General features: G+C 27.6%; 8 protein-coding genes across 10 annotated transcripts; 4 read left to right on the top strand and 4 right to left on the bottom strand.

Moving 5' to 3' along the window:
- Positions 1 to 1031: 1031 nt before the first annotated feature.
- VNE69_06175 (MULE domain-containing protein) lies at positions 1032 to 1607 on the bottom strand (the record flags this gene model as incomplete). Its single annotated transcript, XM_065473931.1, has 1 exon — positions 1032 to 1607. One exon carries the CDS (start codon positions 1605 to 1607, stop codon positions 1032 to 1034), a length of 576 nt encoding a protein of 191 aa, XP_065330003.1.
- An 89-nt stretch (positions 1608 to 1696) lies between these two features.
- Positions 1697 to 2011, bottom strand: VNE69_06176 (FLYWCH-type domain-containing protein; the record flags this gene model as incomplete). The annotated part of the gene is made up of 1 exon (XM_065473932.1): positions 1697 to 2011. One exon carries the CDS (start codon positions 2009 to 2011, stop codon positions 1697 to 1699), a length of 315 nt encoding a protein of 104 aa, XP_065330004.1.
- A 2540-nt stretch (positions 2012 to 4551) lies between these two features.
- VNE69_06177 (uncharacterized protein) lies at positions 4552 to 5606 on the bottom strand (the record flags this gene model as incomplete). The annotated part of the gene is made up of 2 exons (XM_065473933.1): positions 4552 to 4687; positions 5569 to 5606. 2 exons carry the CDS (start codon positions 5604 to 5606, stop codon positions 4552 to 4554), a joined length of 174 nt encoding a protein of 57 aa, XP_065330005.1.
- A 2723-nt stretch (positions 5607 to 8329) lies between these two features.
- Positions 8330 to 10213, top strand: VNE69_06178 (uncharacterized protein; the record flags this gene model as incomplete). Its single annotated transcript, XM_065473934.1, has 2 exons — positions 8330 to 9245; positions 9540 to 10213. The coding sequence occupies 2 exons, from the start codon at positions 8330 to 8332 to the stop codon at positions 10211 to 10213; spliced, it is 1590 nt and encodes a 529-aa protein (XP_065330006.1).
- A 2530-nt stretch (positions 10214 to 12743) lies between these two features.
- Positions 12744 to 13232, top strand: VNE69_06179 (uncharacterized protein; the record flags this gene model as incomplete). Its single annotated transcript, XM_065473935.1, has 1 exon — positions 12744 to 13232. The coding sequence occupies one exon, from the start codon at positions 12744 to 12746 to the stop codon at positions 13230 to 13232; it is 489 nt and encodes a 162-aa protein (XP_065330007.1).
- A 3521-nt stretch (positions 13233 to 16753) lies between these two features.
- VNE69_06180 (uncharacterized protein) lies at positions 16754 to 23686 on the top strand (the record flags this gene model as incomplete). Of its 3 annotated transcripts, XM_065473938.1 has the most annotated exons (2): positions 16754 to 19550; positions 20448 to 23686. In XM_065473938.1, the coding sequence occupies 2 exons, from the start codon at positions 16754 to 16756 to the stop codon at positions 23684 to 23686; spliced, it is 6036 nt and encodes a 2011-aa protein (XP_065330008.1). The 3 variants fall into 3 exon arrangements, with proteins under 3 accessions (XP_065330008.1, XP_065330009.1, XP_065330010.1); XM_065473937.1 differs by lacking the exon at positions 16754 to 19550 and having other exon boundaries at positions 20501 to 23686; XM_065473936.1 differs by lacking the exon at positions 16754 to 19550 and having other exon boundaries at positions 20651 to 23686.
- Positions 23687 to 23721: 35 nt separating this feature from the next.
- VNE69_06181 (uncharacterized protein) lies at positions 23722 to 23949 on the top strand (the record flags this gene model as incomplete). Its single annotated transcript, XM_065473939.1, has 1 exon — positions 23722 to 23949. One exon carries the CDS (start codon positions 23722 to 23724, stop codon positions 23947 to 23949), a length of 228 nt encoding a protein of 75 aa, XP_065330011.1.
- A 99-nt stretch (positions 23950 to 24048) lies between these two features.
- On the bottom strand, positions 24049 to 24549 carry VNE69_06182 (putative SP-containing membrane protein; the record flags this gene model as incomplete). Its single annotated transcript, XM_065473940.1, has 1 exon — positions 24049 to 24549. The coding sequence occupies one exon, from the start codon at positions 24547 to 24549 to the stop codon at positions 24049 to 24051; it is 501 nt and encodes a 166-aa protein (XP_065330012.1).
- Between the last annotated feature and the right edge of the window lie 2173 nt (positions 24550 to 26722).

A 26722-nucleotide genomic window follows, 5' to 3' on the forward strand; every position in this document is an offset into this window, starting at 1 on the left:
AAATACGGTCTAAATAATGGTATAAATTGAAATAGATTGCTACAATAAGTACAGATATTTTTTTTGCATGGGAATATAAGCTTTGAGGGCGTGGACATTGCTAAATTTTTTTAAGTTCCGACTCAACACGGCCCGTAAATCAGCAAATCTGTTTTTGAGAAATACATCGACAAAGTCGAATTTTTCAGATTTGTAATTTATTAGTAAAAATTTGTTTAATATTCTATAAACTTTCTGTTTTTGGATTTTAAAGTAATTTGCGTTTGTGTTAATAGTTCAATAAAGGCAAAATACAAACCCAATAAATTTGACTCCCTTTTTAAAAATTTACAGACTAGTGGAAATTAATTTTAGTACGATGCAACGATAATAAAATTGTGACGGGGAATGGGAAAATATAAGATATATTTTGTGATATCCGGTAACCGTAAATTCGCCTGTAGGCGAATTTACGGTTTTCCGCCAAAAATTAAAATTTGCTCGTTTTTTCGCCAAAAAAAATACAAAAAAAAATTTATTGGTATTAAGAAAAATTAAAAGATTTTAAAAGCTTTATTATAATTTAAATTAAATTTTATTGGTTATTTAAAAAGCATTTATAATAAAAATAGGTTTATTGAATTTACTTATTCGCATTTAAAATTTACGTGTTGCAGTAAAGCATTCATGTACTCTTCACGAGAATAATGTTTATAATTTTTAACGATTGTTCTAATTTTTTCCTCCGCTTTTTTGGATTTTGGCTTCAAATAATCCTTTTTCATAACGTTTTAGAGTATATATATCCATTCATCAAAATTGAGTATTTTTGAAAAAAAAACGATTTTGGATTTCTTGTCTCATCCTCTTGTTGATGGTTCTATTCCAGTTTTCTGCATTGTTAGAAGTCCGAGGAATTTCATTTTTTACCCTATCAAATACATTCCAAAAATTTATATTGGCGATAGCTCTCCCACCATTATCTTCTCTTGTTACATAGAAAACTAAATAATTATTTTCAAAGTACAACTGAAAGTTAACTGTGGTTGTAATTAATTATTTTGTATAAATTTCTTAATATCTTTATAAAAAACCGGAACATCTCGTATTGGCACAAAAGCTAATCGAAGAATCTTTTTGAATACTAGATTATAGTTAGAATCGTTTTTAAACTTTTCTATGTCCCTCATTGCCCCGACTCTTTCATAGGCTGCCTGCCCATGATGAAACAAGCATCCATTATAGTTTGCTTCAGGGAAAGATATTCGTAATGCATTGACCAATCCTCTCTCAAAATCAGTCACAAAGTTCTCAACATTCATAGTAACTAATTCTTTGCATTTATCGAAGGCTCTAGAATATGACCTTTCACTTTTTCCCTTGAGTAAAATATAAATGTATGGAAAACTTTTGCCAAATATATGTCCATGAAAGACGACAATTTGGTAAAATCCTTGAGGAGAAGATTTAAACGTTCCATCGACAACGAACGTGTCTATTTTTTCAATCATACTTTTATTGAATTCTAAAAAAAATATTATAAATCTATCATTATCCTGCATACCACTATCAAATCTAAGATAACGATTTTTTTTAGAATCTACTTGCAAGACTTCGGGTATATCCATAATGCAACCAGTTATAAATCCGAGTCTTGAATTTCTTGTTCGTTATATTGTATCTCTTAAATATTCTATGGAAGGCATTTTAGTAATATCTAAGCTGGTTGACAATGCTGGGAGTTGTTTTTTATAATTTCTAGGAAGTTTTCATTAATTGTAGCAACTTGTTCTTTTATTTTTTTGATAGTTCTTTTAAACATGCATTTCTCAGGTACTAATTCATGTGAATGAATAACTTTTTTAACGATTTCGTTTTGTTCATTCATTATAATACCACCCCTACAAGACCTATTACTGCACCTCCATCGCCTAGTGCCGTCCTTATTGTAGTCTAAAGTGTATATCTGATCTTCATAGATAAGATTTTGCCCTCCACGTTGACCTAGAAAAATTTCAAAGTTGTCGTTCATTTTTTTAAGGGTAGATTTTCGGCGAAAAAAAGGAAAAATTTTATGGGCAAAATTTTTGGCGAATTTACGGGTACCCAAGGATATCCTTATCAATTTAATAAATATAGTTAGGGTATGCTTAGTGCAGTTTATACTTATAATTTAACAAGGGTAGGTTCCGCGTTAGCCTCGTCTGCTTGTGGGTAGTTTCCGTGTTCATAATCATTTCCAAATAGGCTTCGTCTCCTTTGGTAGTCAAGAAAAATGCCTTCTAGCAACTTCTTTTGCGTGATTATCTGGATGTACGCTTCTATCTTCTTAAGAATTTCAAGTCTTGTGGTATGATATCCTAATATCAATAAAATATTTATAAATATTTCCCACAATAATTATTTAATTATTTTACCCGATAAGGGGTATTGATAAACAGAGAGTGTAACAATAAAAATATATTTAATACATTCCTGAGTGTTGGGACCACACTTATATAGGTTAAATAAAAGTTTAAATGTAGAATAATGTATGTTGAGAAATTATTTATTTTTTTAGTCTTAATTCATTTAAATGTCCTAAATAACTACACATAACTGATTGAAAAGCTTATATTTTTTATATAACATCTAACTATTTTAATTTTAAAAAGGGTTTTTGCAAGTTTAAACAATTCAATGAATCAAAAACTTATTAGCAATAAAAAAATATCCATATAAGACATGTCATTAAAGGCGAAACGTTTGTTTGAGTGTAAAATTTGTTAAATCTTTATGAAAATATGTTTATACAATAAAAAATTGCATTTACGGTATCTCGAGCGGATCTAAGTAAAAAACCAATAAAGAGATAGTTTGCATCCATAATGAAACCACGACGAAAATTCTATGCATATTGAAAAATAGTTTGTCTTGCGGTGGTTATGGTAATTTTATTAGGTCGAAAAGTAAAATATTATCAAGTTATGTGATAATTGATTAAAGCAGTTTAAAAATAGCCGAAGGCGGAGTATAAATATTTTATCTGTTTCCTTGCCTGATAATATAAAAATACATTGCCTTGTCATATTGATAATATCATACTTGAAATTAAACATGATAGGAAAAAATTATATAAGTAATTAAGATCATTTTTATAAAAATCATTTATTGTCAAATAAACTATGTTTTAGTTCATTGTTGAGGAGCTAATTTATAACAAAAAGTCTGGTTTCGCACGCTACGCCAACATTTATACAAGCCCCTCAGAGGACATATAGAACCTTGTTATACAATCTAAAACACAACATGATCAAGATATTTAATGAAAACAAATGTATTTGCGCCGTATTTTCTTTTTGTCGTAATCTTGATATTCTAACACACTTACCAAATCTTTATGTTTTTCTTCAGATAGGTTATTAAAATTATAAATTAATGTTTGTTTCTTCATGATTGATCGAATATAATTAATATTTATTCACATGTTGTAGTTATTATTTTATCACTATTAAATTTCATTTCTAATAAGTTTATAAAACACCGTAGAAAAAATTCTTTGTAATTGTTTCTTGTTTTTTTTGAAATACAACATTTGATAAATGAACGATAATCCCTTTTGTTTTGGTCTTCAAAATTTTTTTTTATTCTTCACTTATTTTTGATTTTCATCACTAAATCAGAAAACCCACTACCGTTCAAATCCATTGATGTATCTATAAGATTTTTTACACACTGTTAAGAAGTATTTTATCAAATGAATTTATACTATTTTTTTTGCAGTTGTTTTAGGCACTGCATCGAATTTTCTCTTAGAAGGATGATTTATCAAAATTTGTATTGCTTTTTTAGTTTCATCTTTTTTTATATTATTGTTTTCGTATTTAATATCTTTCTTAGTATTTTTTGTAATTTAATTTGATTATTTTCAATTGTATGATTTACCTTCATTTTGTTAGTTTTTAGATATTAAATAATATCATCTTTTAATAAATGTCTTTGGTCGAGATTAAAATAAATGTTTTTGCATAATCCAGAAAATAATGATACGCTCAGAGATTTTTTTCAACTTTTTTCATATAGTTTTTAATTTGATCAAAATAAAACATACATAATTCTTATATTGTTCTAAATAATTACGCCTTTTTATTGAAATGTTTGTTGAATCAATAAGATTAAAAATATCATTTAAATTTTTGAAATTGAGATCTTCACTTGCGTCATTTTCATTGATATATCTCTCTGCTTCAATTTACGAACAAATTTGAATTATATAAAATGTAGGTCTACATACCATACATAAATTTTTGTAAGCGGTTTTTATTATCTCAATCTTGTTTTTCTCATTTAGTTCTTCCTTGTTTTCAACAGATTATATACTTTTTTTTACCAATCTCAATATAAAATAATAACAAAATAAATATCATATTTAAAGCTGATTTAAACCTCTCAATAATTCTTGTGGTCAATATATTTATTTTGTTATTATTCTTCAGTAAATCATACACCGCTTAAAGAACTTTTTTTTAGATTTATTCATTTCATAAAAAGTTTAAAATTTTTTGGAATTCTTTAACAAAATTATCTTCAATATTATATCCTCCCTTTCGGTAAGTAAATCAATACTATATTCTGATTCATTCTGATAAAAACATATTTATTTAATTCTATCTCCACCTTGAAGTACAAATCGTCGTCCACTATTTTGATATAAATTGGTGTACTATTACTGAAAAGTTTTAAACTTTCATATATAATAATATAAATTATCATATGATAATTTACTTAACTCAACAAATTTTTTTAGTATTTCAATTTTAACATTAATTAGTAAGCATGTCCGTATCTACAATTTCAATTAAATCTTGAATACAAAACCTAAAGAAATATGATTACTTTCCGCTAGGATTTAATATTAATTAAAAGAACTGGCTTGTGTATGTATTTAAACAAAATTTCAATGTTAGAATTAAGTTTTGAAACTTGATTATTGATAACTCTATCACTATATATAATTCCCTTAAATAAGGAATTAATCATATATATCTTTTCATAAAAAAATTCATATCCCTCTTTTCTTTTTTCATTTTCTTCTAATAACAATTTTACAACATCGCCCATTGTAATTGATTTAGAGTTGTTTAAAAAGGCGTTTAATTCACTTTCTTCAAACAATAAAATGACTGCAAATCTCCCTTTATATCTAAATTGACATATATATTATCTTCATTCTCTTCATTTATTTTTTGCAAATTTTGTTCATACAATCTACAAAAAAAAATATGGGTTATCTCACTTTTCTTGTTCCAGAGATACATTGAACTTTTAATGCATTTTTTTTTAATTTTCTGCCTTATTCTTGGAAATATAAACGAAATATAGTTTTTTGTGTAATCAAACGATAAATATTCATTACAATCAATTGTATAATTAATTTTATTTAATAAAGTGGAATTGCTTGCATTACTAAAATATATAATAAAAAATTATAGAAATTTATTTCTGGTTAAAAATTTAAAATAGAATGATTAAAATTTTAAATCTATATAAAAATAGATTTTTGATTTATCGGTCTATTTGGATTTAATAGCTCAACAATAACATTTATACAGTTTATATGGATTTAAATTTGTTAACCATTTTATCATAATGCTTTTCAAGTTATAGTTAGTAAATAGTTTTTGGCAAGTTCGGCACTAAATAATTATAAAGAAGGGGTTTTTTACTTTGATCAAATCATTCTGGATTATAATGCTAATATACGACATAAACGATTGCTTGGTGACAAAAATTGAGCATAAAAATATGATGTTTAGAGACAAATATAAAACATGATGTTATGCAGGGGTAATTCCTGTTTGTATTTTAATTATTTACATTGGTAGTGCTTTCAATTGTGTATATTATTATTGGTTTTGCAATATTACTAAACTTTTTACAGATTGATGAATATTTTCAGGGCAAAGTTTTTTGTTTCTTAAGATATTAATAAACAAATATAATTGAGTCTTGCGATTTGATTTTTGCATTACAAATAAAATATTATGTTTCCTGTATCAAATGTTGTTACAACTTACAATAATACTAGTGCACCGAAAAATGATACATCTGCGGTAAAAATAGAACGAGAAAAATATCTATGATAAAAATTTTTCGAATTTAAATATAAAAAGACAACGAAAATTATAAATTAGGGGGAAAACATATTCTCTTCGCCCTCTATTAAAAAAAATTAAAAGCGTTTAAACATATATCATCAATGTAATCTTTGCAATTATATAATAATTATATTTTTAAATGCATATTTAATATATTTTTGTTGAGTGTTTTATGTATAAGTTGTATTAAAGATGTATCTTCAGTATTAAAGAGTTATTTTGGTACATGACCGTTTGGAACTCGCTTTGGGGAATTGAACTGCATTGGGAAAATGAACCCGCTTTGGGAAAATAAACCCGCTTTGAAAAATTCAAAAAAGGGAAAAATAAAAAAAAGTTATAAAAAAAAAAACTTGATGATTTATTTTAAATAATGACAGAAGACAATTAATCCGTTAATTTTTGGGAATTTGAAAAGCCTAGTGAAACTGTAAAAGGTACTCATAGTGTTCTTCTTTGTTTATGTTAAGATCAAATATCTCTTATATGAATGAGCCGAAACCAACTAAATTATATAATATTGTGACTCAGAATCGCTAGAGGGTACGGCATTTATGGAGTGATTCTTAGTACTGTGCTCCATCCCTTTGCTTATCTAATGTGACATCATATGCTATCCATTGATTAGAGATCATATAGAAACAGGTTATACATTTTCTTGTATCACCTCAAGGAAAAAGCAGTATTCTACTAGTTACAGAAACGAGCAAGGCGCACGCCGATTTAGCATTAAATGTTTCCAAAATAAACTTTTCTTTATATTCACCGTATAAATACATTACATCACTAAAAACCTCATCTGCCTCAACAAACATTGTTTTTGCCAATTTTGCCATTTTTTTAAAGGGGGGTCCTTTAAAATTTCAATGCGGGTTTATTTTCCCAAAGCGGGTTCATTTTCCCAATGCGGGTTCCAAACGGTCATGTACCGTTATTTTACGTTTCCAAATGATTATAAAATCAAATATTTTTTTATAAGTACATAAGAATAATATTTATATATCTAACAGCATTTTTTAGGCACTGAAGAGTCCACAGATCTAGATAAAAAAAATATTTTACGAGTGACAGCTTAACTTTGACAAAACAATTTAATCAAAAAATTCAACTAAAGGCCATTTGAAAATTACAATAGCGTTAAATATATGTCACAGAATACTTTTTTTTGTCTGTTTAGACCATAAGAAAATCTGGCTTGATATCAAATTGATGTAGTTGAAAGGGCGTTAGAAATTATACATTAAATCTCACTAATTTATCAAGTGAAAAATCATCACAAAAAACATATCCAACACTTGGTATTTTATGATCTTTTTAATTTAAATCGATCACGAGCCATGATATCTTCAGACATGTTACAACTACAAAAATCGATTATGCAAATAACATTCCTCCGTAAAAAATAGTTCTTTTGCAAGGAAAGCTCAAACTCGATGTCACAGAAAACCAAAATATTATCTAATAACAATGTTTGCTGATTTAAATTACAAAATAATGATTTTTACTCGGGCGATTTATTTTTATCTACAATACGCGATATTATCAGATAACAATTTTATCTCTGAATAACCTAATTTATTTTATAAAAATCAATAAAAAAAAAATATTTACGAAGAAAAATTAGTATAAGTTATTATATATTTGCACATATATTTTATGCGTTGTTTATGAGATTTGGATCTTTACATATAACCAATACTGGTTTCTTATTTGTGCCTTATTGTTCTTATAGAAAACAATTCTCTCCTTCTGCACGAACTATTTATTGGAAAAACCTTCGAGCTAGTTAATTAAAGCCTATCCTCTTCATTCACTCCAAAGTCTTCTTGATCGCATCCTCGTTTTAGATCCGTAAAGGCTGCTTCAATAGTCTTTTTTAACACAATAAATTAGGTGTATTCTTCAATAAAGAATTTATTTGCAACTAATAAAATAAAATTCTATATACATTAAATTCTACGCTCAATCAATAGTCTTGAGAAACTTATAAACGTACCTTTAAGTTTTATAGGAACTTTGGGATTTGAAATAGCGAGGTAAGACGATTATAGAAACGAATTTAATAATCATTATGGTTCTTAAATGTACTTACCATGAGTTACGATTAGCTTCATAATATACGTTTTTATAAGAATTTTCTTTTATTTACATTAATTGATTTACAAAAACAATGAAAATTTTATTTTTTATTGGTGCTATTTTTTTGCCCATAAATGATCCTCATAATTTTTTTTTCTATATTTTTAGTAGTACAACCTAATATTGCTGTATTTAATGAAATAAAAGATACGATGATCAGGAAAATAAAATGTAAAGATTATTTATCCTTTGATCCTGACAAGAAATATAATTTAGTAAGTATTTCTAAGAATAAAAATGAAAAAACAGAAAACATGATAAGAATTATATTATCAATCGGGAACGTACAACCCGCCCTAAACTATACCTTCTATGTTTATTGTGATGATAAATCTATAAACGTAATAATAGATGAAATGGAGATTAGTCTGAAAAGATTATTAAATTTCCCATATAGTAACGCAATAATATTGATGTATGAGGAAGGTGAAATGAAAACATTTATAAATAACGACAAGTCCATAACTATTGGCGATGTTATAGAATATATGAAACAAGCAAATAATATCAGAAAAGATGGATATGAAATATATTATGAAAATATTTATTTGATGAATTCTCTATTAGCTAAAACTATTCATAAAAAAGAGATCTATGATGATAAAGATAATACAATGGGAGCTTGCCTTGATATCATTTTTAAATACACAGACAAGCCTATGTACTTTATTAAATTTTATGTCCAAACAAAATATAATTATAATTTATTTGATATCTGTATTGAAAATCCTTTTAAAATCGTAGATTTGGATATGGTTCCTTATGACACAAATGAAATTGAAATCATTCAAAAACTTGTTGAACTGAATAAATTATCACATGATAATTTTGAAAGACTCTATTTGAAAGCGTATATTATACCAATTTATAGTACATCGAATATAATTGAAATACTTTATAAAGGTCTATATTTTAAAATAGAACTAGATTCCGAAAAAATACGTCTTAAATATAATGATATAGAATGTTTTATATATTTGGAAGATGGATGTAAAATTAATTCCATTGATCATAATTGCTTTACAGAATTCCAGCAAATTATAAAAATTTTTTAACTATGAATAATTCTGATGATATTAGAACAGTTAAATTGTTTTATCACTTATTAGAGGATAATGACAAGTTAGAGCTACTTATAAAGAGAATTATAATAAAAAAAGAATCTGCTATATTTATTTTATTTCATTTGTTAATGTTTAAAGAAGTCATAGATCAAGAATTTCTAGATTTTTAATATAAGAGAAGAAATAAATGAAATTGTAATGACGGAAATATACAGTATAGTTTGCAGACATGTATCTAAGTTAAATGACCCAAGCTTATATTTAATTCAAATTTGTGTATTACTTGAAGCAGAAAGCTATGTTAATGAAACTAACGTAAGTGAGGATTCCATATACAAAAATTTAAAAGACATTTATAACCTTATCGAAACAAAGAAAAATATTCAAAAAAATATAGATTTAATTAAAACAATGAAGGAATTAGCAGGGGGTCATTTTGATAATTTTAAAAAGTATAAAGAAAATGTTTACATAGAAATATGTGCAATAGCATCATTATTTTGTGGATTGAATAAAAATACTTTTTTCAAGCATGATACACGTTTATTATCAAAAAGTGACATTTGTAGTAGCCTAAATCTCGATGAAAATGAGATACAAAAAAACATTGAAAGTATTAGATCTAAGTTAAGAGAAAATTACAATGAAGATATTAAATATGAAAATCTAAGAAATAAAAAGAAAACCGAATTGAAAGAAGCAGCAGAAACATTAGAAAAGCATCCTCTAAATGAAAAATTAAAGGAAATATTGAAAAAAGCTCATAATACAAATCTTATTAATAATGATATGCCCATTGAAGATTTTGAGAGCAAATTAGTGAATAAGTCCATTAAGATTATTGATAAAATAATCTATGACCCCGTAATTATAGAAAAAATTGATGAAGAATAAGAAATTACTTAGCATGTAAAACAAAAAATGAAGTTCTAATATATATAAATCAATGTATACGTGAAAATATAAAAAACCATTGTAAGGTGTATTTACATCCGTGTCTAAAAAACTCATTAGAAAATGAATTGCATGATCATCACATAAATACAGTGTGTAACAAAAATTTAAATTATATTCGATCAAGCTTGGGTGAAAAAACATTTATTAGTATTTTTAGTGAGAATTCCGAGGAATTACATGACTTTTTGTTAAAAGTTTTAGAAGATCAAAATATAAATTGAATAAATTATTACATATTATTTTATGAAAACTTTTTTATTGTATATTTGTTTTTTATTTTAAAGACATTAAAGAAATGGTTTATGAATAAATAATATTGAAATTAAAATTTACAAGGAATACGAGCTAATAGGCAATTGACGAGCTCTTCGAAACGGTTAAATAATACAAAGATTTAGGCTTGTATAAAATTACGAACTCACACGCCCTATAATTTTTTTTTATGAACTTAAAAATTAAAGAAAAGTAAAACTCTATCTATGTCCACTTCAAGAAATTATTGCTGTCAGTATACAATTTAATTTATAGTTACTGAAACTTTAGATTGTTATTGATCTTGTACTTTTTGTAGGAATAAGAAAAAACTTATCTAAAATACATCATACACATTTGGACCATGTAATTTAAATAAAAATATAAGTGCAGAAAACCGCTTAAAATTTTTTCAAATCAAAGAATTTTAATTTTTGCAATAATAGAAACAAGAAGCTTCTTACAATGTTAAATATGTACATGTGATTTTTAAAAGCAGAATATGAACGAAAGTAATACACTCAACTTATCAAAAAATAAAACGTGACAAACAAGGTTATATTTAAGCGAAGACTAAACCTTTAAAAGTATTGTCTTTGGTTGCAAAAATTTACAAATCTGTAAATTCGTCATTTATAAGGCAATCTTGATATGTTCCCCTCGGTATCAGACAACTATATAAATGTATCACTAGGATTTTATAATATTTGAAGAATTATTGTTAGAATGTCTCTTAATGTTCTTCAAATCATAGATACAACAATATGTGATTTTATTGGCATATATGTATGACTGGACCATTAGTTTTTATAGATAATCATTTTTATTATTGAGCATTAATTGTAGTTTCTTTTGTATGCATATTTGTAAAATGTTAAATCGCCTTATGTATAAAAAATGTTTTAACATGTCTAACATTAAAATTTTTGTCTAAAACGAAGTTGTAGATGATTTTAATAATCTGTTTTTTAGGTGTTAGTAAGTGCGAAAAGGTTAACATAAATAAAGGATAATATGATAAAAAATTTAACTTCGCTAAGACAATAATAATTTTTTTGTTATTTTTAATTATGCTTACACGTCGTTGCGCTTATAAACACGTAGACTTGGTGATCTTCTATTTTTTATCTTAATTTGAGTTTTTCAAATAACTTACAAAATTTATTTATTATTTTTGACGGTCGAAATATAGATAATACACCGATTAAAAACAAACTCATCTATATTTGATCATTTGCGATCATTTTGTATTGCTTAAAACACCATAGAGAAAGGCCTTGTTTAAATAGGCTCTTTAAAAAACAATGACCGGTTTTTTTCTCCTCGCGACCATATTCCAGAGAGATGCTGCCAAGAGATTTACTAATAAAAAAAAATCTATGATTGTGCATTTAAAATTTAACTTTTTACACTTTCTTGCTATTGCTTTTTATGAACAAATAAAAACAAACTCCTTTATTGTATAGCATTAGGAGAAATTTATTTATTTTGTTACAATTTAAGTATGAAATTTATGTTTTTTTTTAGTATAATAAAGTTTTAATTGTAAATTATCGAATTTAAATTATACAATAAAATGTATTCTATTGTATAAGGTAAAAATTATCTATGTACAAATATTAGATATAAAGATATAATTTTTTAAATTTCGAATTTAAACTATAACGAAAAATTTTAGTTTTTCTTACCTAAATACATCCAATAATAAAAGGATAAATATATGAACGCATATACTTGTTTTAGACTCATCATAATATTTTATACATCGATGTCTTAAATATAATTTTATTTCCCTAATTCTAACACATATTCTACTTTCTCCTGATGACTACTTTTTATAATTTTTTTTGTAAATCTATTCTAACGATTCTATTCGTCAATATGAATTAGATCACACACGTCAGAATTTTTAAAATTCCAACTCCCTAAACTTTCTTTATTATCATAGAATGTATTTAATATTCTCCTATTTATTGTTTTTTTTATTTATATATGTTTTCAATTAATATAGGGTATGAAATTATCCAGGTACTCGCCTAATAGCAGGAAACCAAAAATTCTTTTAACGATATTAACAGCAACATTAATTTTACAATTCTTTATTAAGATAAACTTGCTCTGTGCAGCAGCTAGTATAATTATCTTTACGATAATAAAAAAATTCAAATTTTTATGTTTTATCATGATTTTTATAGTTTACAGTTACAAACTCGGTATGATATATTTCACGCCATCTAATCCGTTTGTTAAAATGTATGCATTTTGTATCGAGAATTATAATCCTTCTCCTGATAAAAATGATAGTAATGGTGACAAAGAGAATAAACCAGTTATTGAAAAAGATGACAAAAGTAATATTCAGAATAATCCATCTATTAAAAAAAATGACAGTGATGATAATATGAAGAATAATTCTGTTAATAAAAAAGAGAACAGTGATGATAATATAAAAAACAAAGCAGTTATTAAAAAAAATGACAAACGTAATAAAAAGAAGAATTCAGCTACTAAAAAAGATAATAGTAATAATAATATTAATAGTAAGTCGTTTTATAATGGGAATCCTTTAGGATTACAAAAAGCTGACCTTAGTAAAGAAGATGAAGGTGAACGATTGTTTGAAAATGTGCCGATAAAACTTACAAAAAGTAGTGTATCGCAAAAATTTGCAAGATGGTTAACTAGTGGAAGATCATTATGGTAAAATTAAACATAAATTTAGTTTTTAGAGAGTAAAACTACAGATTTACGATTCAAATAATAAATTCAAAATATTTTAGAAAGTATAAAAAACTCGTTTTTATTATATATATTTGTTTATTAAAAAAAGTAATACATATAAAATTTTATAATTCAAAGTATGTGCTTTACATAAACCATTAATATCTAGACCTAGTCCCCAAAATATTCTTTGTGTTCGTTCAAATTATCTACAAAATATATGATCTTCAATACCCAAATGTAATCGAACAGTCTTCTTTTTTAAATAAATTATACGAAATATTATATAAATGGTTTATATATAAATATATATTATTTGGTTGGCTTTAATAAACATCTCCAGCAAGAATTTTGGTATTTAGTTAATCTACATTAGTTTTATCAGCACAATAGTTTGTGCTTAGAAAAAGTATTTAAGGTAACACAAAATACTGACATGAACAAGAAAAGGGAGTTTTTTTGATCAAATTTCTGTAATGTTCTTTTATATTAAAAAGATTATAATTTCAAGATTATTTATTTATTTCAAATAACTAAATTATAAACAAGTATATGATTTACAGATATATAGTTGTTTTCATTAATAACTATCTATATGTATATTTTGCATAGGATAAGAGTTAATATAAGTCTCAAACAAGTACACTATGGTTGTTTTGTATACATGTAAATCATATTTCTTGTTCTTAAAATTAAAGATTTCATATATACTTAAAAAAAATCTTGTTTTAACTAAGATTTTATATTCAACAAAGTAATTAAATTAATTCAATTTTTTTAGTAAAAATATCATATAACGGCCTATATCTAGAACATTGGATATGATTTATACAATAGAAATTGTTTCTACTATTAAAATAAACATTACAACTATTACTAAATAAAATAGTTTTAAAAGGTATGATTTTTTTAGTTTATAAAAATAATAGAAAATTAGTTTTTTATATTAGTACTGTCAATTGTTTTATTTGAATTTTCCATCTCCTTTTTTGAAAATGATTTGAAATAGTTTAAGTAGCTAATCAAATACATCCATTTGTCGAAAGATGATTGGTCGGACTACGACAAGAATTGTGTCTTTTTTTACATTAATGAATTCAACTATAACAAAAAACTTTAATTTATACCTAAATACATTTAATATTAAAAGAAAATATTTAATCTCGTATACTCGTATCATTATATTTTCTATGTTGATGATTAAATTATTCTTTTTTTACTTGATTCTGACTCATATTCTACTTTACTCCTGATGACTAAATTTTACATATTTCTCTTATAAATCTAATGATTCTATTCGTCAATATGAATTGGATCACCACACGTCAGTATTTTTAAACTTCCCAGCACCAAAAACTATCTTTATTATCATATAATGTATTTAAATTTTCCTCCTATTTTTTCTTTATATATAGTTTCAAATTTTGAATAGGGTATGAACTTACTAAGTTACTCATCTTATATGTTAATCTCACAATTTTTTTTAATGGTATTAACAGCTACATTAATTATACAACTTTTTATTAAGATAAACTTTTACTGTGTAGCGACTAGTATAATTATCTTAACGATCATAAAAAAATTCAAATTTTTATGTATTATTATGGTTTTTGTAGTTTACAGTTACAAACTTGGTATGATAAATTGTATGCCATCTAATCCGTTTAATAATATATATGTATTTTGTAAAGAGATCTATAATGAATCTATTAAAAAAATATTACAATAGTAATATAAAGAATAAACCAGTTATCGAAAATGATAATAGTAATAATAATAGTAAGTTGTTTTATAATGCAAATCCTTTATGATTACAAAAAGCTGACCTTAGTAAAGAAGATGAAGGTGAACGGTTGTTTTAGAATGTGCCGAAAAAACTTACAAAAATTTGCGAGATGGATAATTAGTGGAAGATTATTATGGTATAATAAATTATAAATTTAATATTAAGTGAATATTACTACAGATTTAAATCCAAATAATAATTTCAAATTTTTATAAAAAGTATAAGAAACTCGTTTCTATTAAAAAATTTTATTATTAAAAGTTTTATATAAAATACATTTTAAATTTTGAGATAAATGCCTCGACCTAACCCACTAATATGTAGATAAAGCACCAAAATATGCTTTATATTGGTTGAAAATGACCAACAAATACCTCTAAATATATGATCCTCAGCCCCAAATACCTAGATAAAAACCTTTCTTCTTTGCCATATAAACCATACGAAATGTGACTTAAAAGATTTATACTTTATATAAATATTATTTGGTTTTCTTTCATAATCTTTTTTTTATAAAAATAAATTAATGTATTAAATCAAATTGATCTATCAGTTTTTTATTAAAAATAAGTATTGAAAACAATACAAAATTCTAATTTTACAAGAGAAGAGGTTTTTATGATTTAGATGTTAGCAATGCTATTTTATAAATAAAAAGATTAAAATGTCAAGATTATATTTTTAACGAAAAAATAAATCATAAGACAAGTATAAAATTCACAGATGTGTAAGTGTAGGCAATAAATATTAAATAAATTTATCTTTAACACATGGTGTATAAAATTTAATGGGTCTTAAATAACCGCATTGGGGGTATTTTTGATACATGTTGTAGGAATAGCTACACATGTCAAATATATGGTGTCATTGTTTTGACATATTTGACATGCTGTTTCTTTAAATATTTTATAATAATTAAACCGATGTTTTTATCCCAACACATGTAAAATGATATTATTTTTTTCTAAAAATTTTAGGTTTTATTTTTATAAATGGAAAAAAATCTTGTATTAATTATAAGCATTACTGACAGTTGTAATTGAATTAATTTAATTTTTTTTACAATTCATAATTTAGAGAATCATGATGTGATTGTTTGCATCCAAATTTGTTTCTACTATTAAAATAAAAAGTACAACTGTTACTAAATAAAATTCTTCAAAAAGGTATAATTAGTTTTTTATAATATCGCAATTTTTATCTGATCAAATATATTTCGTTTTTTTCTTAATTGGTTGACTATTATAGACAGTCTTATAATATTAAATTACAGATTATATTAAAATGACAGTTTGATCTAAAGTATTAGTTACTTGACAGGTAACTTTAAAGTAATAGCAAAATATTTTTTCAGATACTTTACAAGTTTTTAAATTTAATATTCGCTGTCATAGTCTTTTAAAAGATCATAGGGCGAATATATTACAATACTATAAATAGTTATATAAGTCGCACATGTTTTTTTTATCTTTTAAAAATAACACAACAGTAAGAGACTTCATTTCTTCTAAGAAGACTGCTTTTAATCCCGTAATTCCTAAGTCTTACGGGTTACTTAGATGAATAATTTATTTTAAAATAGCGGCTTCGTTTGCTCTATAACATTCCCATTTACAAGGGACAATTTTTTTATCTCTTAGATTTTTTTTTCTTTTGGGTTTGTTTACACTAAACATAAGTTATACTATATATATATTCCTTTTATATCCCCTTTTATAATGGGTAATACTTCTTCTAAGATTCCTACTCTCCAAATATTAAAAGTCACAGAGAACAGTGTATCTCATAGATTTAATATTTTGCCTTACATGCACACCATCTTACAAATTAATAACAAGCCCGTCAGTGAAGCCACTGACGGACTAGAAATAGTAAGACAGTGGGAAGAAGGAGATTTAGATCTTCTTATTAGAGATCTAAGAATTAATACTAATATTAATATTATAGTACCCAAGAAAGAGTCTGACTCCAGACTTGGTATGAGTGTAAATTACAGTGAAGATATAGTCAATTTATTTACAATAAAAATCTTGAAGATTATTGACGGGTCTCCTGCTCAACAGTGTGGCCTGTTGATTTATGACTATATCTTGGGTGTAGAAGGGGAGCCTATAGAGAATGAGAACATGTTACTGAAATATATAGAAAAGAAGAAGAAGACAGGAATGACACTCTTAGTATTCAATGAGAAGATGAATTTTATAAGGAGAGTAAACTTTATAGTGAAAAGTGGACTGAGTCTCTTTGGGTGTAAAATAGGCATGGGAATATTGTACGGGATACCAAATGATAAGAGAGAAATAAAGACAGAATATGATGAAGAAAAGATAAGAAAGAAGATAGAGGAATTTAAAGAGCAACATGGGGAAGATATAAGTGACGACGAGAGATCTAAAGAACCAGATACAAATACTAAAGAAGATATAAGTAAGAAAGAAGATATAAGTCAAATATTTGATCAAGGAGATATTAATGAAGAATTTACAATACGAGATATAAACAGGAGTGAGGAGAAAGGCCAAGATATCAAGGAAAACAAGAGCGAAAAATCAAACAAAGAAATATCTAGCGAAGTAAGTCAAAAACATGTAGATACTAATATTAAGAAAGAATTAGAGACAGAAGACAAAGAAGAAACTAAAAGCGAAACAAGTGAAAAACCAAAGAGCCAACTCAAAGAACATGTAGATAGTGAAATTAAGGAAGAGATAAAGACAGAAAATAAAGAAGAAACTAAGAGCGAATTAAAAGATGAACCAAAGACAGAAAATAAAGAAGAAACTAAGAGCGAAATAAGCGAAAAACCAAAGAGAGAACTGAAAGAACATGTAGATAGTGAAAACAAGGAAGAGATAAAGACAGAAGCCAAAGAAGAAACTAAGAGCGAAATTAAGGAGCCATCGAAGACTAAAATTAGCGAGGAACCAAAGACAGAAGCAAAAGAAAAATCAAAGAGCGAAATAAGTCAAAAACATGTAGATAGTGAAATTAAGAACGAACCAAGAGCAGAAATCAAGAAAGAAACGCCCAAGACAGAAACAAGCGAAAAATCAAACAAAGAAATATCTAGCGAAGTAAGTCAAAAACATGTAGATAGTAAAATTAAAGAAGAATTAGAGACAGAAGCCAAAGAAGAAATAAATAGCGAAATTAAGGAAGAGTCAAAGAACGAACTGAAAGAAAATGTAGATAGTAAAATTAAAGACGAACCAAGGGCAGAAGCCAAAGAAGAAATAAATAGCGCATTTAAGGGAGAGTCAAAGACAGAAAATAAAGAAGGAATTAAGAGCGAAACTGAAGATGAACAAAAGACAAGCGAAATAAGTCAAGAAAATGTAGATAGTGAAAACAAGGAAGAACTAAAGACAGAAATCAAGAAAGAATTAAAGACAGAAAATAAAGAAGAATTTAAGAGCGAAATTAAGGAAGAGTCAAAGAGCGAACTGAAAGAACATGTAGATAATGAAAACAAGGAAGAACCAAAGGCAGAAGCCAAAGAAAAAAAGAGCGAAATTAAGGAAGAGTCAAAGACAGAAAATAAAGAAGAAACTAAGAGCGAAACTGAAGATGAACAAAAGACAAGCGAAATAAGTCAAGAAAATGTAGATATTGAAAACAAGGAAGAACCAAAGGCAGAAATCAAGGAAGAAACGTCTAACGCAGAAATAAGCGAAAAATCAAAGAGCGAACTGAAAGAAACGCCCTTGGCAGAAAAAGATAAAACTGAAATAAAAGAAGAGTCAAAGAGTGAGATAAAAGATGTTTCTACGGAAAAGGACAAAGACGAAAAAACTGAGAAAAGGGAAATAAGTAAAAAACATGTAGATAGTAAAATTAAGGAAGAACCAAAGAACGAAAATAAAGAAGGAATAAATAGCGAAGTTGAAGATGTTTCTGCGGAAATTCTCAAAAAAGAAAAGACTGAGATAAAGGAAAAGCCAAAGAGCGAAATTGAAGATTCTCTAGAGACCAAAATTGAAGGTGAACCAATTACAGAAGCTAAAGAAGAAACAAAAAGCAAATTCAAAGAACAAACAAAGACAGAAATTAAGGAAGAATCAAAGGGCGAATTCAAAGAAGCGTCCTTGGAAATGCGCAATGAAGAATCCCTAGAGACAAAGGAAAGATCTAGCGGACTGAAAGAACATGTAGATAATGAAATCACGATAGTAACAAAGGCAGAAATAGACAAGGATAAAAAAGATGAGAAAAACTTAAAGTCTGAAGGTCTAGAGAGCAAGATTAAAAACAACATAAGTGAAAAGTCAAAGACAGAAATTAGTAACAAATCTGCTACAGTTCAAGCGTATGAAAAATCAGAAAGCCAAACAAATGAAAAGTCAAAGACAGAACTAAAAAGCAAGGAAATGCCAAATAAGTCAATAAAAGAAAAACAAAAGACAGAACCTGAGAATGATGAACAATCAAAGAGCAAAATAAGTGAAGAACTAATTGACCACCCCAATGAAGAAAATATTGGAAAATCAAAGTCAGAAATAGGCGAAGAATTGTCCAGTGAAAAAACAAAGGGCGAGATTAAAGAAACCTCGGAGCATTTTCACTTTATCCCCCCCCTTACCAATATAAATTGAGAATTTTTAAAAAATATCCCCTTTTTTCGAAATTCGAAGCGGAAAAAATGTGAAGGAGCAAAAGTCAAAAAAATAAAGTTGTAATAAAATAGCATATTTACCAAAAATAAAACAATTGTTTTTTCGTTTTTTTTTTTTCAATTTTTTAAAAGTTTCCTTCTTCCAATTATTGATCAAGATTTATCTTTATTGTACATTGCAATGTATAACAACGAAATCTCTATATAAATAATATTTATAAGGTTCATTTGCTGTTATAAATGAATATTTTTCAAGAATTAAAGAATTTCCCAAACATGTAATGTTTTACTTTTGGAGCTAAAATATAACATATCTTATTAAATTGACATTCTATGCGATTCAATAATTCTTAAAAGAGCATAAATATAACATTATTTTTACTTTGTTTGTCTAGAAAAACCAATAAAAACCTAAAAAACAAGACTAATAAATATACTACCAAACTAAGAATAACCTAACCTAGAATCTGTTTTAAACAACATAAACTGTGTATAAACATGTTTATCTTTGGCAAAAATTAAATGTAATGACAAAAGAAAGCAATAGGTTAAAACATATTTTTACAAATTTAGACTTCTATTTAACTCATAGTTTATTAGAAAACATTATTAAATTGGTTTAAATAATATATTTTTTATAAATTATGTTCAAATTAGATATTTATAAGACCATTTTTTTACTTATGTAAATTTTTCTCTGTTCCTTTCCGCTCTGGACGCTTCGACTTTTGAAAAACAGGGCTAAAAATAAAAAATTCTGTATTTATATTGGTAAGGGGGGGGGATAAAGTGAAAATTAGCCGAAACCTCGACAACTTTAAAGAGCGAAATTTCAGAAGCTGAAAAGAGCGAAATGACAAAAACAAAAATTTTAGAAGCTGAAAAGAGCGAAATGACAAAAACAAAAATTTTAGAAGCTGAAAAGAGCGAAATTTTAAAACCTGAAAAGAGCGAAATGCCAAAAACTGAAAAGAGCGAAATTTTAGAAGCTGAAAAGAGCAAAATGTCAAAAACTGAAAAGGGCGAAAATCCTGAGATAATTAAAAATGAGGAATCCAGTGAAAAAACTAACTATGAGATTAATGAAAAGTCAAATCCCGAAGATAAAGACAAATTAAAAGAAGAAATGAAAAATGTTAAATCTAGTGGAATGAATATGAGCACTTTAATGAGTGATATTATTGATTTTTACAGTGATAGTGAAATGAAATCAAAGAGCAAAATAAAAGAAGAGTCAAAGTCAAATGAAGATTTAAATGAAAAACCTGGGACAGAAATTCATAAAAGCGAATTAACAACCTTACTAAGCGAAAAATCAGAAAGCAAAATTACCGAAGAGCGAAAACCAAAATTGAACAAAGATGTAGAATCAAAATTGAATGAAAAATCAAAGGGCGACGTAAGTCAAAAACATGAAGAAAACGAAAACAAAGAAATTTCGACAACTTCAGAGAGCGAAAAATCTAAGCCTGAAAAATCTAAGTATGAATTAAAAGAAAGGTCAAAAGAAGATATAAATGAAGAAAAAATTGAAACAACAGAAGAGAAATCAAAAAGTATGACAACTCAATTTCACGACGACAACGAAAACAAAGGCCAGTCGACAACTCTCACGAGCGAAAAATCTAAGCCTGAAATTTCAGACGAACAAAAGTCGGAAATTATCGAAAAGTCAGAGACCGAAACAAGTCTAAAATCTAAAGAAAACGATCTTGCATCAGAAATAAAAGAACAATCAAAAGAAGAAATGAGCACAAAAGAAAATTATGAGAAACAAATAACAGACATGTTAAGTGAAATATCGAAAGAAGAACCTGAAATTCATGAAAAGATTGAGACTAGTAGAATAAGCCAAAAATCTGAAGCTTCCAAAATACAAGGAAATTCGTCAACTTTAAAGAGCCTAAAAATAATCCCCGAAGAGTCAAAGCAAGAAATCGACTCAAAAATAAATGAAAATTTAAGTAGCGAAATAAGCCAAAAATCTGAAACTAGTAAAATTGAAGAAAAATCAAAAAGCGAAGAACTCAAGACAAAAGGCGATAAGCCAGAGGAAGAAATAAAAGACGAACAACATTCTGAAAAGAACACATTAAAAAGCGAAATAAGCCAAAAATCTGACGGCCTTGAAATAAAAGAAAAATCATCATTTTTGACGAGCAGAATGTCAAAGACGAAAGAATCTGAATCAGAGAGCAAAGAGCCAGTGACAGAATCAAAGGAAGAAATAAAAGAAGAACAACATTCTGAAAAAAGCTTAAAATCTGAAGGTAGCAAAATCAAAGAAAATTCACCAAATTTAAAGAGCGAAGAATTTAAAACGAAATCAGAAGAGTTAAAAAGTGAAAGCACAGAAGAACAACATTCTGAAATTCATAGAAAAACAGAGATTGGTTCAATAAGTCAAAAATCCAAAGATCTCGAAGATAAACAAGAATCTGAAAGGTCCAAGGGCGAAGAACAAAGGAAAAAATCAAGTGAAAGCACAGAAGAACAACATTCTGAAAAGACAGAGATTAGTAAAAATCCAAAGAGTGAAATCCAAGATCATCTCCAATCAGAACTAATTGAAAGCGAAAAACAAGAGAGCAAACCAGAATTAAATGGTACTGAAAAGTCAAAGAGTGAAAATAAAGAAGAAAACATTTCTCAAATTTCAAATGAGAGTAAAATGTCAGAAGAATTTAAGACCGAAATAAAAAACGAATCTAAGCGCGAAATTAAAGTAGATGTATTTTCTAAGAGTGAAATAAGTCACAAGGAAATAAAAGACGAACTAATTTCAAATTCGTCCAGTGAAGAATCAAGCACATATCAAAAGAGTGAAACATCCGAGCAAGAAGCAGAAATAAACTTAGAATCAAAATCAAGTAAAACTTTCAAAAGCGAGGCAAGTCTAAAAAACATGGAAAACCATAAAAGAGAAGCAAGTCTAAAAAACATGGAAAACCATAAAAGAGAAGCGAGTCTAAAAAACATGGAAACCCATAAAAGAGAAGCGAGTCTAAAAAACATGGACAGTGAAACCTCCAAAAGAGAAGCAAGTCTAAAAAACATGGAAACCCATAAAAGAGAAGCGAGTCTAAAAAACATGGACAGTGAAACCTCCAAAAGAGAAGCAAGTCTAAAAAACATGGAAACCCATAAAACCGAAGCGAGTCTAAAAAACATGGAAACCCATAAAAGCGAAGCAAGTCTAAATCTCCCTGACAATAAATCCCAGGCAGATTTTTTAAATAGTTCGTCAAATATTTCTGAACAGAGATCAGAAATATTTGACGAATTTAAGGGCTCAATGAATGACCAGTCAAATTCGGAGTCTAAAGACGAGTCTAAGAAGTTTAATGTTAGTAAAATCAAAGAAGTTTTATATTCAGAAATTCTCAGTGAAAATAACTCAGGAGATACTAAATCTTCATTAGTCTCAGGAGATAATAAATCAACATTAGTCTCAGGAGATAATAAATCTGAAGAAAGTTTCTATAAAAATCTAATCCAGAAAGATCTCGATCTTCTCCCTGAAAACATAAACAAAGAAGAAGAAAAGACACAAGAAGATAAGAGTAAAGAAGATTACAAGAATCTACATGTAACAGAAAAGAGTCAAGAAGAAAAGAGTAAAGAAGACACCCTAAAATATTCTGATCTCATATTTGAAGAGTCCTCTGAGGGAGGATACAATGACATCGCCCGCGTATTAAATGAGCCTTCTCCTCAAGGAATCAGCCTTGAGCACTCCACTAAATTCCAAGAAGACAGTGAATTGAAAAGTCCCATAGAAGAAAATATGATGAAAAGTCCCATAGAAGAAAATATAATAAAAAGTCATGTAGAAGAAAATATGATGAAAAGTCATGTAGAAGAAAATATGATGAAAAGTCATGTAGAAGAAGACACTGAGGCAAGTGGATGGAAGACGGCATTTGACAATATGACTGAACTTAATGAATATGAAGAAGATAGTAAAAAGAAGACTTTTATAAGCATCTTAAAAGAAGATGACACAGATTTCGATCTGGAGGACATGAGGAAAATATAAAATAAATTTATGCTTTATTTTCTTACCCCTTTTTTATGCTGCATAATTCCAGTGAATTTGACTGCTCTTATCTCAAGATAAGCCCCAAAATAACCACAAATAAGGATAAAAAGATCAAGAAAGATCTAAAAGACAAGAATGTGAAACAGTCTCTCTCTGTAGAAGAAAGGAATAAAGTGTATGAGATAAGTAACAGAGATTTACTAGGGAGTAAATGTGAGAAAGTAGACTTAAAAGAATATTATCTAGGGAAATATATTTAAACTACATTTGTATAGTAATTTAAATTTCATTTGTTCTAATATAATTTAAATTATATAATAAATCTATTTCTCAATAAATCTTTTATAATTGTTTATTTGTTATATTTGACTCCCCCCACTAAAAAATATTAGTACTATACTGATCACCATAAATACTAGTAATAAGATCCCCACATTATCAAATATTCCTTCTTCTTTCCTCCCTTCTTCTTTCTTCTTCTCTTCTTTCTTATGTTCTTCTTTCTTCTTCCCAGACATCTTCTTCTTATAGTCCTTCTCTACAACTTTATACCCTCCCTTCGTGTACTCAAAGGGCTGACAAAACGAGTAAAACTCTTTAGTCCGCAGGCGGAAAGTGTAAAACAACTTAAAACTCCCAGTCTTAGGCAACTCTACTGACACAGCAGACACACTGTCTTCATACAAGTACATGTCTCTCCATCCTTCTTGATTATCTAAATCTTTATTGTAACATAAGGCTAATTCATATTTCCCGGGATAATTAATTAATAAATTTACATAAGGAATATTATCAATATAACTAATATCAACTAACTCTAAAGGATAAGAATAAGAAACAGAGAAAAAGAACAGTATCATTGGGGATAAGAAGGAGAAAAAAAATATAGAAAGATATATCAAAAAAAACAAAAAAAAAAAAGATATAGTACTCAAAAGGGAGTAAGAATTTGTTTGTTTAATATCAGGCATGTAAACAAAATATAATAACCTCTAAAAAGAAAAATGTATAAAAAGAAAAATATATGTATTAGATATATTTTAGATATATTTGAAAATATATATTTATAATATTATTAAAAATATAGTAAACTTTATTTCTAATATAACCAGATAAAAAACTATATTAAATTGTTACCGGCTGTGTTGCACACGCCAATAATCAGACTAAAACTTAAAGATGAAACAGTTGATAATGATCTGAAACCATCTAGGTTTCAGATCCGAAACTAAAACTATTTAAGAAATCTTAAATAGACTAAATATGCCAAATAAATATAGTTCTTCTTCTAATAAAAAGCCTTCTTCAATAACCAGCTCTCCTTCTGGTAACACTGGCGACAACTATTCGAAATCCAACGAATTGGGCCACCTACTAGAAAAATTAGGGATATCTACTAACACAATGGTGAAATTCAACGGTACCCAAGGCGAGAACGCATGGGTCTGGATTAATCAATTTAAATACCTCGAGGGAGAATGGAATGATATAAAACTGCTCAACTACATTAAGAGATACTTAGGGGAATCAGCTCTCCTATGGTATGAGGCTGTAATTGAAGACGAGGTGGAAGGATATATGGAATTCAAACAGAAATTTCTAACAAAATATGGGAAAGAAGAATTCCGGGAGGGAATTAATCCCATTAAAATGCTTTATAAGAGACTATACTCTGGACCTGTAAATATGAAAATTGAAAACTTTATATACGAACTAATGAAGCTTAACAAGAAAGCAGGAGTTAGCGTGTCTGAAATTACGGAGGAGTTGGCTAGATATTTCCCACCGTCACTTAAAGAAAAGGTGGAAGAGGCAACGTCATGGGACGTTGTACTAAAGATTTATGAGAGAAATCATAAATTTATTGAGAGTTCAAGGCAGAGACCTGAACAGAATAGGCCAAGGGAAGCAAGGACTTCAAGGCCATATACTACAAGGACAAGAGAGAGTCCAAGAAAGTTAGTATGTTATAAGTGTGGGGGCGAACACTTATTTAAAGACTGCGAGAAACACGAAGGGAAAAAGGTGTTTTTAATCGAGGCAGATCCAGTGTCAAAAGACACGAACGATACTACGATCTCAGGGTCCATCGACCGCGACGTAGTAAGAACGCGTTTGGACTCGGGGGAGTCCAACCCATTTATCGAAAGCAATTTTGTTGGCAGAAAGAAACTAAGAAAGGTAAAAGAAGTACATTTTAATCAAACTATTCCACAGAGTATAGATATAACAATGTCTATACAAGAAGATGGGCGGATTAAAAAGTGGGCAAGTGCAGAAACAGCTCAGACGTCGCTTCTGTATGGAAGTTTGAGGTTTTCCGAGACGAGTACTTCGATTAACAAGCAATTCGATGGCCAGCAAAATAACTTTCTCGAGAATGATAGAAAAAATCTAAACATTGAACGAGCAAATAAAAGCGTGGAGAGTGACGAATATACGAGCACCAAGGACGCACATAGTTCGATCGAAAAGGAAAGAGACGATGGTGTGCGCCTATACAATGAACTCACAAAAGTAAAGGAAACACGGACTAAAGAAGTAGGTCAATCCCCCGTGATTAAAGAATGTTCTACATACTTAAGTGTAGCGAAATTGAACCATCAACTCGACCCGGGAAAACGATACTATCTAACTCTTCTGGAAAAGAAATTTACGAGCACGAAGTGAAGAAACAAACATTTTTATGTGTGAATAAAAGCGTGGTGAGCGAGGAAGTAGCGATCGTGCAGATCGTGCTTATCGAAATAATATCTAAAATAGATGAAGGTATGAGGCCAATACTGACCTGGAAGTTACTATTTATGGTTCTGCACTGTGAGTTGAATAACATTAGAATAAAACTCAAAAGAATAATATTTAATATATTTAAGAAGCCGCGTAATAAGTTCATAATGTCTTACTATACATTATATAGAAATGAAAGATTGGATAATCAGAGCAGGAACATGCTCAGTAAAGATTCTATGAAAAACGAACACATAAAACCAAGTTGTCCTCTTGCTAATATGCATAAAATGGAAATCTTAGTCG

Source organism: Vairimorpha necatrix, chromosome 6 (assembly GCF_036630325.1).
Source record: "Vairimorpha necatrix chromosome 6, complete sequence".
NCBI classification, from domain to species: domain Eukaryota; kingdom Fungi; phylum Microsporidia; family Nosematidae; genus Vairimorpha; species Vairimorpha necatrix.